Source organism: Apodemus sylvaticus, chromosome 20, assembly GCF_947179515.1.
Source record: "Apodemus sylvaticus chromosome 20, mApoSyl1.1, whole genome shotgun sequence".
Classification (NCBI taxonomy): domain Eukaryota; kingdom Metazoa; phylum Chordata; class Mammalia; order Rodentia; family Muridae; genus Apodemus; species Apodemus sylvaticus.
In genome coordinates this window covers 824369-835742 of record NC_067491.1, presented here as the reverse complement: position 1 = coordinate 835742, position 11374 = coordinate 824369, and the positions used below count along the sequence as shown (strand labels likewise).

Sequence of the window (11374 nt, the reverse complement as noted above, 5' to 3'; positions counted from 1 at the left end):
GCTTGAGTTTGAGTCCCCAGCACCATGGGAACAATTCTTAAGGTTGTGACCTTTGTAATGTCAGCACTGGAGTGGGGCGAGGACTGGAGGATGCTTGGAGCTCACTGGTGAATTGGTGAGTCTGTCAGTCTCAAGACAGATCAGGGGCTGGAAAGATGGCCCAGAAGCTCCAGTACCATCTGTTCCCACAGAGGACACAGATTTAATTCTCATCACCCACGTGGAGACCCACACCCCCTGTTCCTCCTTTTTCTAGAGGGTCAAAATGCCCCTCCTGGTGTCTTTGGGCACTGCACAGACAGGCACACAGGACAGCTGGAGATGGAGAGATGGCTCCGTTACTGTTCTTGTAGACTTAAGCTCCGGAGCCACCTGTCACATCTGGCAAAGCCACAAATATATTCAGGCAGGCCCTGCCTCCAGCTCCCTTGACTGGGATTCAAACCGGTGCTGATGTTTACCCCACAACCATCCTCAGTCACCGAGGCGCACTGTCCACCCCAAGTCTGTCTCTGTTTTCCAGATACTTTCTCAGTGTAGCCCTGGATGTTCTGACCTTGAACTCAGAAATCCTCCTGCCTCTGCCTTCTGAGTGCTGGGATTTGAAGTGTGGCCGCCATCACCAAGATTTATTTTTTCTTTTTCTTCCTGTGTTTACATTGTCACAGGCAGTGACTGACCTCTTCCTGGCTGTTGTGGTCAGCCCACACAGTCATCCCAGTGACCCCAGTCCATTCCATGCCCTCAGCTTCCTCACCCATAAAATCAGTACGGGGGGCGGGGGGGGGGAAGCCAGCCAAGACCCTCCTGGAGACAGAGCAGGCCCAAGCTCTGCCCTGCAGGGCCCTCCAAGCTCTGTCCCACTCTCCAGTGCTGAACTCCTTACTACCTGTCAGTCCCTCGTCTCAGGCTGCCTGCCAGAAATGGGAGCCCCAACCTCTGAATTAACTTCCACTCTGCTACCTATACCCCTAAGATACTGTGTGTGCGTGTGCGCACACACACATGTTCAGGGTCTCCTGTAGGTCAGATAGGCCTCCAACTTCCTGTGGACCCAAAGATAATCTTGAACTTGATTTTTTGTTTGTTTTGTTTTTTGAACCGTGTCTCACTTTGTAGACCAGCCTGGCCTCAAACTCACAGACCTACCTGCCCACAGCCTTCATGTCCTGGGATTAAAAGTTTGCTTTCCTACAAGAGGCCTGACCTTGAACTCTTGATCCTCCTGCCTCTGCCTCCCAGCACTGAAATAATAGGCATATATACCCTGTGCCTGGTTCCTATGCTGCCGTGGATGGACCCCAAAGGCTTTACACACACTAGGCAAGTATTTACCCACTGAGCCACAGCCCCAGTTTTGTCAAAATACTTTATTGAAGGTTGCACAGTCTTAGAAAAGGGGGTGGTGCACACACCTTTAATCTCAGTACTCAGATGCAGAAGCAGGTAGACCTCTAAATCTAAGGCCAGCCTGGTCTACAAGAGTAAGACCACCAAAAGAGGAAGATGGATGCTTGTAGGCTGAACCTTGGTGTTGGGAAGCCCAGGTCCTGTGTGCTCAGCATCCTCCTAGTGGTCAGGGAGAGTAGGGGCTCGCTGGTTGGAGGCCAGGGTTCAGGTGTGAAGTGTATGTATGTATGACTCTGGTTCTTGTTCTACACCAGGACCTTTATGGTCCTGTGCCTGGAAACCCCATTTCCACCATATACCCATATCAGGTCAGCTTCTCATGGAGGCTGTCCAAGTCAGTCTGTCACAGCACTCCCAAAGCATCTTGCACCACACGGACCCTAAGCCACCTTGGTACCCAGGACAGCCACATTTCCCCTGGCATCTCCAGCCCCACCCAGCCTGGGCTGAACAGTGCTTCTGAAGCCACCCAGTCCGGCAGGGTGGCCCGTCCCAGCTCCTCTGTGGAGTTGGCCAGCACCAGGGTGGAGTTGTCTAGCTCTTCTGTTGGGTTGTCCAGGATTGGAATTTCCAGAAAATTTCCCCAGTCTGCACTGAGGCCGCTGGAGGAAGAGCCATTGTGGGGCGTGCCAACGTCGGGCCAGGGCCCTGGGACCTCGGATCCTGGGGTGACGTCGGGAGCCACGCGGGATGCAGCGTGGTTGTGGAGGGTTCTGGAAAACACTGGAGAGAACTAGGGAGTGAGAAGAAGTAGGCATGAGGCAGACATCAGCCTCAGCTTTGTGGAGTCTCGTCTGTCCTAGGTGGGTGGGATGTCCTGGCGACTGTGTCCCCTGGGTTGTGTGATACTCATTGTGCACAGTGGAACTTTGGGGGTGCCACAGTACCGACGTGTGGCTCTGAAGACTGGCAACATTCTGTTCTCTACCATCTTGTATATCTGGGATTTGAACTCCAGTCCTCCAGCTTGGTGGCAAGTATCTTTACTCTCTCAGTCATCGGCCCAAAGTCTCCTGACGTGGCGTGGACTTTTGGCTTTGAGAGGGGTGGGGGATTGGGTGGTGTGTGTGTGTGTTCACACTTTTTTGTCAGGGGTCTCATGTAGCCAAGGACACCATGTAGCCAAGGATAGTTCTGAAGTAATCCCTTGCCTCCACCTTCCCAGGCCTGCACCATCACCCCTGGTATCTGTGGTGCTGGAAATGGAAGACCAATGCCCTGCCTACTGCCCCCACCCTCACCCTGGGCATCAGAAAGCTGGCACTGCCTACCTCGCACCGGCACGAAGTCTCCAGGGCTGTCGACTTTGTTGGAGTTGAAAGGGCTGATGGAGGGGAGGATGATCAGGACGAAGGACAGCAGAAGGACCTGCCAGAGATGGGGTGGGGTCACCCCATCCTTCCCCTCCTCTGTGAGCACCCTGAACTCACAGGCAGGGAAGCTGGGGTCCAGCTGTCAGAGGGTAGATCTCAGGAGGAGGCTGAGACTTATTTAAATTTATTTAGATATACATGTTGGTTATTGGAACAGCCTTACTTTGAAGCCAGGCTGACCTGTAACTTGAAGCAATCTGTCTCCTGGGGTTTATGATGACAAGCCTGTCCCATCATGCCAGGCTACAAGGCTCTGCTATTAAAGACACACACACACACACACACCTTCATTCAACTGAGAACAAGAACTCTACCAGTCTTGGGGTCCCCAAGAGTACCTGCAGGCAGGACTTACCGCTATGCAGGTGCCTGCATGGGCAGGCTTGCTGGTTGACTGGACCACAAGCGCCTGCAGGTGTTTCAGCTGCTCCAGAAGAGACCTTGCAGGGAAACACATCCGGGTTGAGCCCTTGGAGTCTCCATCTTCCTTCCTGGACCTTTCTGGAATCCCCGAGCCTCAATGGTATACAGACTCCAGCTTTCCTAGAACAAACTCTCTGCCTCTCAGTCCCTCTGATCCTGCCCCAGGACCTTTGCACAGGCTGGGCCTTCTGTACCAAGGACATTGCTTCCATTGATATGTCTGCAGCTGGTCTTCACTCAGCCCACAGACTTCCTATATGCCAGTTCCTCTCTAGATAACCCTCACACACCTGTCAAAGCCTCAAGTCCAAATGCCCTCTGGTTGACAGGTCTAATTGCTTGTCATCTTACAGGCTCTTTGCAATCTTTTTGTTCCTCTTTGGGAAAACCCCACCCACTAGCCCCCATCAACACACACTCACAAATTTTGCTTTTCTAAATGCAAAACCTTCCTCTGCAGCTCCTGGTTCTGGGCGGTACACGCTGACATCCTGTGAGAACAAGGACCCAGTGACACTGAGGACATGTCTGTCACCAACAGCCCCATGCACACCTCCTGCTTTATACACAGGGAACCCAAATCCAGAAAGGGCAAGGAACAGCCTGAGGCCACACTGCATCAGTAACAGCTGTTTGTTTTGTGGTGTGTGCATGCCTGTAGAGGAGGGGAGGGGACACCTAGTGCCTCTGTTAATCTCTCTCCTCTTTTTTTATTTTAAATATTTATTGTTGTGGTTGAGACAGTATCTCTCTTTATAATGCCCTGTCTGGTCCAGAGCTCACAGGGTATTTCCTCCCACTCTCCAGTACTGTGATTGAAGGTTTAGGCCACCGTATCTAGATTTTTATATAGATGTGTGTATGGGTGTTGGCCTGTGTGTGAACGAGAGAGCACATGCACACACACACACACTTATGCAGGTACCATGTGCATGCATTGCCCATGATGGCCAGAAGGTGGCGTTGAATACCATGAGGCTGGAGTTACAGCCATTTATAAGCCACTGCAAGGGTTCTGGGAAATCAACCCAGTTCCTCTACAGAGCAGCTGGTGTGCTCACCACTGGGCTATCTCTCCAGCGAGCACAGGTATTTTTATTTTTTTATATGCTGGTTTTTCGAGACAGGGTTTCTCTGTGTAGCCCTAGCTGTCCTAGAATTCAGTGTGTAGACCAGGCTGGCCTCGAACTCAGAAATCCACCTGTCTCTGCCTCCCAAGTGCTGGGATCAAAGGGGTGTGCCACCACTGCATGACTATTTACATATTTTATGTATATGAGTACACCATTGCTCTCCTCAGTCCCACCAGAAGAGGGCCATGTGGTTGCTGGAAACTGAACTCAGGATTTCTGGAAGAGCAGTCAGTGTTCTTAACCACTGAGCCATCTCTTCAGCTCTAAACCCACACTTTCTAGACACTCTGGTGTCCCCCACCCCCAAGCACACACTTTGAGAAGGAGGGAGCCCACAGCCACAGGTTGCTCTCCAGCCTCAAGGCACAGGAGTGTGTGAGTCCACACACACACCCAAACAAGTCAATCAATGTTCCGGCCATCCCTAGCAGTCTTTGAACTGCTGGCATAGTAAAAAGAAACAGTGAGTTCCCTAATGGGACATCAACCCCAATTTTGTTGGGCTGCAAAAACGTTGACCATCTTTCCCCCGGTTTCCATTAGGAGTGTACAGCTTGCCTTACCGGTTCTCCAGACCATCAATGTATTCTTTTTTCTTCTTCCTGCTTTCTTGAGCCGACTGTTTATTCCGGATCTTTCTGCGGATTTTTTTCAACACTCGTTCCTCATACTGCAGAGGAGGGGGGTATGGCGTCAGCCTTCACTGTACCCCAACACTACATCCAACCAAAGATGTTTCTTTGCATGAGACAGGATCTTATGTAGCCCAGGCTAGCCTCAAAGTCATATGTAGCCAAGGATGACCCTGAACTCCTAACGCTTCTACCTCCCCCTCCTGAGTGCTGGGGTGACAGGCATGTGCCACACTGCCAGGTTTCTGTGGTGCTGGGGATGGAACCCAGGGCCTCGTGCATGCCGGGCAAGCTCTCTGTCTGTCACGCTCTCCCTACATTCTTGTTCCATCTCTAGAAGTTTCCAGAGCTCTGATGCTTTCCCACACCCACAGTGGAGACCCCACTCTGAGAAAATGTGTGGTTGCCATCTTGGCTCAGGGTCTCAGGCCATGGTACCACTCACTGGCACTACCTAGGAACAACACTTTAGCCACCAGCATAAAATGAAGGCAGGAAAAAAATCTGGTAAATCAGAGGTCACTTGAGACCTTAGTGGTGCACAAGTCCCAGCACTTGGGACACAGAGACAGGAGGACCTCTGTGTGTTCAAGGCCAGCCTGATCTATAGAGTAAGTTTCAGGACAGCCAGGATCACGCAGTGGTTCCATCCCCAGTGCCACATACACTAGGCACTGTGGTACACGCCTGTCCCGGAAGCACTCGGGAAGCAGAGGTCAAGGGGATTAGTTTGAGAACAGCCCTGGCTATAAAATGAGACCCAGTCATAGGCAATAGGTTCCAGTCCACATGTGTGCAGACACCCCGGGGCACACACACCTTGGTGAGAGGCAGCTGGGTGGGGAGGGTCACCCCCTCTTTAGCCAGCAACTTCTTCTCATCCTCCGTCAGCACCAGCTCCTGGCAGTGCCCACTCCCAGGCCCCAGCAGCTGGGAGGCGGCCAAGGGATGCTGTTGCTATGGAAACAAATGGGACTTTCAACAGAGACACAGACTCCAACACTAACCCCCCACTCCATGAACGCATGGGAAGAGACACGGGCCTGTCACCCAAGCACCCAGGACTACTGAGATAGCAGGAACTCAAGTTCAAGGCCCACCTGGGGAATTTAGCAAGACACAAGTCTCCAAAAAGTAAAATGAGGGTGGGGTGAGGGCAAGATTCAGGGTGGAGCGGATCACTTAATTGACAGGCGCAGTGGTCCCGCCTCATCACCACCTAAATAAGTGAATGCTGTTACCTCTGCTTCCAGAGGTCCTAACGCTCCTTACCTTCTCTGGCCTAACCTTCTCTCCTGGCAGGCAGCATCCTGGACTGGTCCTCACGTCATTACCAGTGGCACCCCATTCCCAGCCAGCTTCCACTCCAAGATCTTACAGCCGCACCATCCAGCCGACCATCTCTCCCTCCTTCCCTCCGTCCTCCTCTTCCTCCTCCTCCTTCTTCTTCCTCTCTCTCTCTCTCTCTCTCTCTCTCTCTCTCTCTCTCTCTCTCTCTCTCTCTCTCTCTCTCTCTCTCTCTCTCCCCCTATTTCTGTCTGTCTTTACCAGAGAGCACCTGTCAGCTCGGGGCAGCTCAGGTGCACTGTCCGGGGCTGAGATGCACCCCAGCTCCTCTCTGGGCCTCTGTGTCCCAGGCTGTGCAAGGCTGACAAGGGAGTTTCCTCCTGACATCCAGGACCTGAGAGAACCAGGAGACATGGGATGCGTACCAAGTCCCCGCTGGCACCAGACAGCAGCAATTCCTTCACAGTGAGGTTGAAGCGGGAGGGCGAGCCGGCCTGCTCCTCCGGGTACAGAATGTCTGTGCTCCACATGTCTGGCCAGGTGGGGAAGGGACAGAAAGGAAGCCAGGCCATTCAGTCTCAGTGACCAGCTCCAACAAGTCCCCACAGCTTCAAAAACAGAGCCCTTTCCCCCGATTATTTTAACACAGGGTCTCTCTGTGTGGCTTTGGCTGTCCTGGAACTGGATCTGTAGACCAGGCTGGCCTCAAACTCAGAGACCTGCCTCTGCCTCCTGAGTGCCAGGACTGAAGGTGGGGACCACAAGGCCATGGCCTGAATGGAAAGGGAACGTGTCCCTGTGCCTCAGTTTCCCCTCTGCTACACTCATTCTAGCTTGTGGATCTGTGCCATGGGGCTATAGAGGCACCGGATTCTGTAAGGAACTCACAGCTAGTACAGTAGAGTGGCTGCCACCCAGCGGTACAGGACTGGGAGGTTTGTGTCAAATATGACCTGTACTTGGTGGCCAGGACACAGCAGGCATGCTATTTAACAGCACAAGACTTCGCTGAGCTGTGTGAACTTAGGAAAGGGACGTCCCTGCTCTGAGCCTGGACGCCATCAGTTCACCAAAGGGATGAATGCTCACCTTGCAAATCTTCATACAGGGCTGGGGCGTGGTCAGGGGCGGAGCCTAGCTAGAGGCTGCCCTAGGTCCCCATATCTTTAGCTGAGGCTCTGTCTAGCTAGGGGTGCTAATCGATGTCCCCGAAGTAAATCATTATTGATCTGTGAGGTGGACTCTGATAAGCTGTCCTTTTCAGGGCAGATTCTGTACCTGTGCCAGGGCTCCGGAATCTCCCCAGCTTTTATTGAGCACCTACTGAGTTAGCCGCAGTCAGAGGACCCAGATTCAGGCCACCCTCTGGCTTTGCATCCTGGGTGCCTGTTGTCTGAGCCATCTGAGGACGCTTGTGTCTCAGGACCGAGCTGGTGGTCCCCGGCCCCACTGTGTCTGTGATTCCCACCTCCAGGGTTTTCAATCAGCTTCATACTCACCCAGGTCAATGGCCACTGAGGACTCACAGACTTGTGTCCTTGGAGGCTCAGGACACGGGGTGCTGCGAAGATAGGAAGGGCAGGGCCCATTGCCTTGCTCCCTTGTGTGACACCCGGAAGCCGTGTTAGCTACTTCTGTGCCACTACGAGGAGGGGTGTCCTGGGGGTCTGAAGGGAGGTCCTCAGAGATGCCACTGTCACTGTCAGTGGGGGACCATATTGGGGAGCTGGGGTCAGAGTCTCCAGGTCCCAGGATGGAATTTAGGAATTCATCAGAGTCAGAATTTGGTAGAACTTTCTAGAAGAGGAGCGGAGAGAACAAGACACATGTTTATTCATATTGCTGTGTGACTTTGGGCAAATCCCTGACCCTCTCTATGCCTTAGAGAGGGAGTTGTTCTTTCTCCCTAAGCATCTGAGATGCAACAGCAGTTAAACAACAAACAGAGAAAACTATAAACAGGAACTCTGTTCTGAGTTTGAATTTGAACTCGGGTGGAAGTTGGTTGTGTGATTCTGGGTGAGTACCATGCCCTCTCTGCCTCCCTTCCTCCCTCCCCTGACGTCCGTAAACGGAGAATCTAACTACACATTGAAAGGTTGCTTAAGCAGACGTGTGAGGTTTATAGGCTGCCCGGTTCGGTGGCATGTCCTGTGCCCCACCCCAGCTGTGGCCAGAAATCTCCTGGGGACCCTCACCTGCTCCTCTCTGGCAAGGACCCAGCTCTCAACCAGCTCTACATTTCTCAGGATGCCATCCTGCCGATCAAACAGGAGGTCAAGGACTTCCATGCTGTCCAGGGGAGCCACAGTGCAGTCTGGGGATGCCATCTGGATCAAGGAGAGAGAGAGAGGAGGCTCCATGCCTACGCATGGCACCCCACCTCCTTCTAGGCCAAATGTGACTCCTGTTTAGGCCCTGGACTGGGCCTTTGTGACTCTGCCTAACGTGTAGACAGGGTTGGGCCGGGAAAACCAACGAGTCTTTTAAAAACATGGTGGTATGGGGCTGTGAAATCAGGTTCCAGGACAAACTGGTCTACCACTAGCAAGACTCAAAGAACAAGCAAAACAAACAAATCAGGAAATCCGTATGGCTTCTGTGCCATGGCACACATACGCTATAGTTAAAATTTTAAACATATATGTTTGTAAAAACAATTAGCGAGGCTGAGGGGTGGCTCCCACCTTTAATCCCAGTACTCAAGAGGCAGAGGTAGGCAAATCTCTGTGAGTTCAAGGCCAGCCAGGTCTACAGAATGAGTTCCAGGACAGCCAGGGCTACACAGAGAAACCCTGATTCCAGAGGAGATATTGGTGCCTGGATCACATGTCCTGAAATCCCCGAGAGGCTGTGTGTTCCCAGTGTGAGCCCCTTTCCAGCCTCAGTCTTCCAGGCAGTGTGCAGTGTGATGGGGTCCTGTCAGTCTGCAACCCGCCAGCTCAGCGTCCCCCTGTGGCTCCTCACCTTTCCAGTTGCTATGTCCCCATCCATGAGTCCTGCGCCTGTGGCAGCCTCCTTTTGGGTCCCTGTCACTGCCTGCTACAGCCTTTGCCACGTCTCCACCTCCCAAAGGATGCTGAAATACAGGCCAGTAGCTCCCAACCCAGCGCCTGCTGGCGACTGGGAGACAGACAGGACCATGGACCAATGGTAAGTGGCAGTGGCAGAGGGAGGGCGGGACGACTGTTATCTCTCTGTTTTGTGCTTTTTCTAGGGAGCAAAGAGCAAAGTCTGGGGTATTGGGTCTGTGTGACCTCTCCCCTACTTACAGTCACTGTTTCTGTCTAGCGTCACCGGATGTTGAGTCCACCAACAAAACCCAGGGTCCTTGGGTAGGTTGCCAGCTCCTGTGACAGAGAAAATAGCAACCACAGGTGCATGGAATTCATGCCCTCATTCAAAGTGACAATTGCTAACCCTGCAGGAGTGAAGCAGGAGCCACCTGTGGTGCAGTGCATTCTCCCCCACCCCCCACTGTCCCATGTGTTAATCAATTTCTTCTGGAATCACCTGGCCTGCATGCACTTAGCCAACAAATATTTATACAAACTGCACTTTCCCTACCTCGGGGCCTTTGCACCTGCATTTGGCCACCTGCCTTGTCCCTGTGATCGGCCCTACCCCACTGGGTCCTGCTCACTGTTCTCTGAGGATGACTTGACCTACAGATGAGCCTCCTGCCTTCACCTCGTGGCTGATGTGTGGCAGCACACAGCTCAGTGTGCGTGTTAGACAAACTCTCTGCCAACTCCTCTACAGCCCTCAAAACCCTGTCTGCCATGCCCATCTGCTTCCTGCTTTCCTTCCATTTTCTGTCTCCCTTGTGCTGCACCCTCACCCGTTACCCCCAACCCCCAATCCTACCTCTCTGCCTCACTCGGTGACCAGGATAGACTCTAGAGGTCATTACTAGCTGGTCTTGTCCAGAATAAGGTGAGTATACAGTTGGCACTCAATTGATACTTGCTCACTGAATAGTTCCTATGTGCCAGCCACTGGTTTAGGCATGACCAATCAGTCCAGGAGCATCCTGGACTGTGTTGGGTAGAAAGATGAATGCAGCTTGGTAGAGAAGCCACCAAGAAACCAAATGACTCCATAGCAAGGAGTGAGGGTCACCCAGAGTCCTGGAGGGGAGACTGTGACAACTGAGGGGAGAGCGGCTGGAAGGTGTGTCAGGCTGAAGGGATAGCCTGGGGCAGCATGGAGCACTCTCCTGTGGCTGGAGCAGGGGGAACCTGGAGGGAAGAGGAACAAGACGTCACCTTGAGAAGACATTCTGTTGGGGAGGGGCATAAGGGAGCACCTGTGCAATAAGTAAACACATTAGCAATCGCCAACTGCATCAGAAAGGCCTAGTGCAGGGCGAAACCCTGGGCACAGCCTAAGGCAAAGGGACGGGGAGAAGAGACTTTGGAATTGAGGCCTGGAAAGAGGTGACAGGGAGAGAGAGCCAGAAATTAGCACAGGGAAGCCAGGAGTGGAGGAATGGGCTGGGGGATGGACAGGGCACAAAGGGCTTTGAGCCCCCTGAGGGAGTTTAGCATGGAGGCGGTGAGACTTCAGCGAATGGGTGGGGTGCCCAAGGAATGGACTTTCTGGGGGACAGCGGGATTCAGTGGGAACCCGGAGTGAGCAGAGGCTGGGGGACAGTGTGCAGTGTCCTTGGGGCTCCTGAATGGCCCCTGGCCCCTGCATTTCTTCTTAGTCCCCAAGGGCATGTGTGTCTGCTTCCTAAGGTAGTGTTTGACTTGGCCAGAATGTGTGATCACAAGTGATGTCATTCATGTTGTGGATTCTTGCCACATAGGCCGGAGAACGAACGCCCGCTGGCAGAGGTCTGTGTTCCCAGCTCCTCCAGCGCACCAGACAGGAGGATCTTAAATCTTCCTGTGTGCTGGGGATCTCCCTTAATACAAAGGCAGTGCAGGGCAGGTGGAGAGCTCTGTGAGTCTGAAGGCAGCAGAGTCTACACAGTGAGTTTCAGGACAGCCATGACGAGGTAATGAGACCCTGTCTCAAACAAAAAGGAAAAGAAAAGACTAGTCACTGGGCAGTGGAGGCTCAGGCCTGTAATCCCAGCACTTGGCCGGGCGGTGGTGGCGTGGCGCAT

At 53.0% G+C, this 11374-nt stretch overlaps 1 protein-coding gene across 2 annotated transcripts; it reads right to left on the bottom strand.

Annotated features, from left to right (window-relative positions):
• Window positions 1-1370: 1370 nt before the first annotated feature.
• Window positions 1371-9252, bottom strand: Creb3l3 (cAMP responsive element binding protein 3 like 3). Of its 2 annotated transcripts, none has more exons than XM_052165498.1 (10): window positions 9226-9252; window positions 8457-8588; window positions 7758-8055; window positions 6684-6790; window positions 5791-5928; window positions 4903-5009; window positions 3629-3697; window positions 3139-3223; window positions 2682-2778; window positions 1371-2133 (listed from the first exon to the last, which is right to left on the bottom strand). In XM_052165498.1, exons 1-10 carry the CDS (start codon window positions 9250-9252, stop codon window positions 1754-1756), a joined length of 1440 nt encoding a protein of 479 aa, XP_052021458.1. In that variant the 3' UTR covers window positions 1371-1753. The 2 variants fall into 2 exon arrangements, with proteins under 2 accessions (XP_052021458.1, XP_052021459.1); XM_052165499.1 differs by having other exon boundaries at window positions 5791-5922.
• Window positions 9253-11374: the final 2122 nt, after the last annotated feature.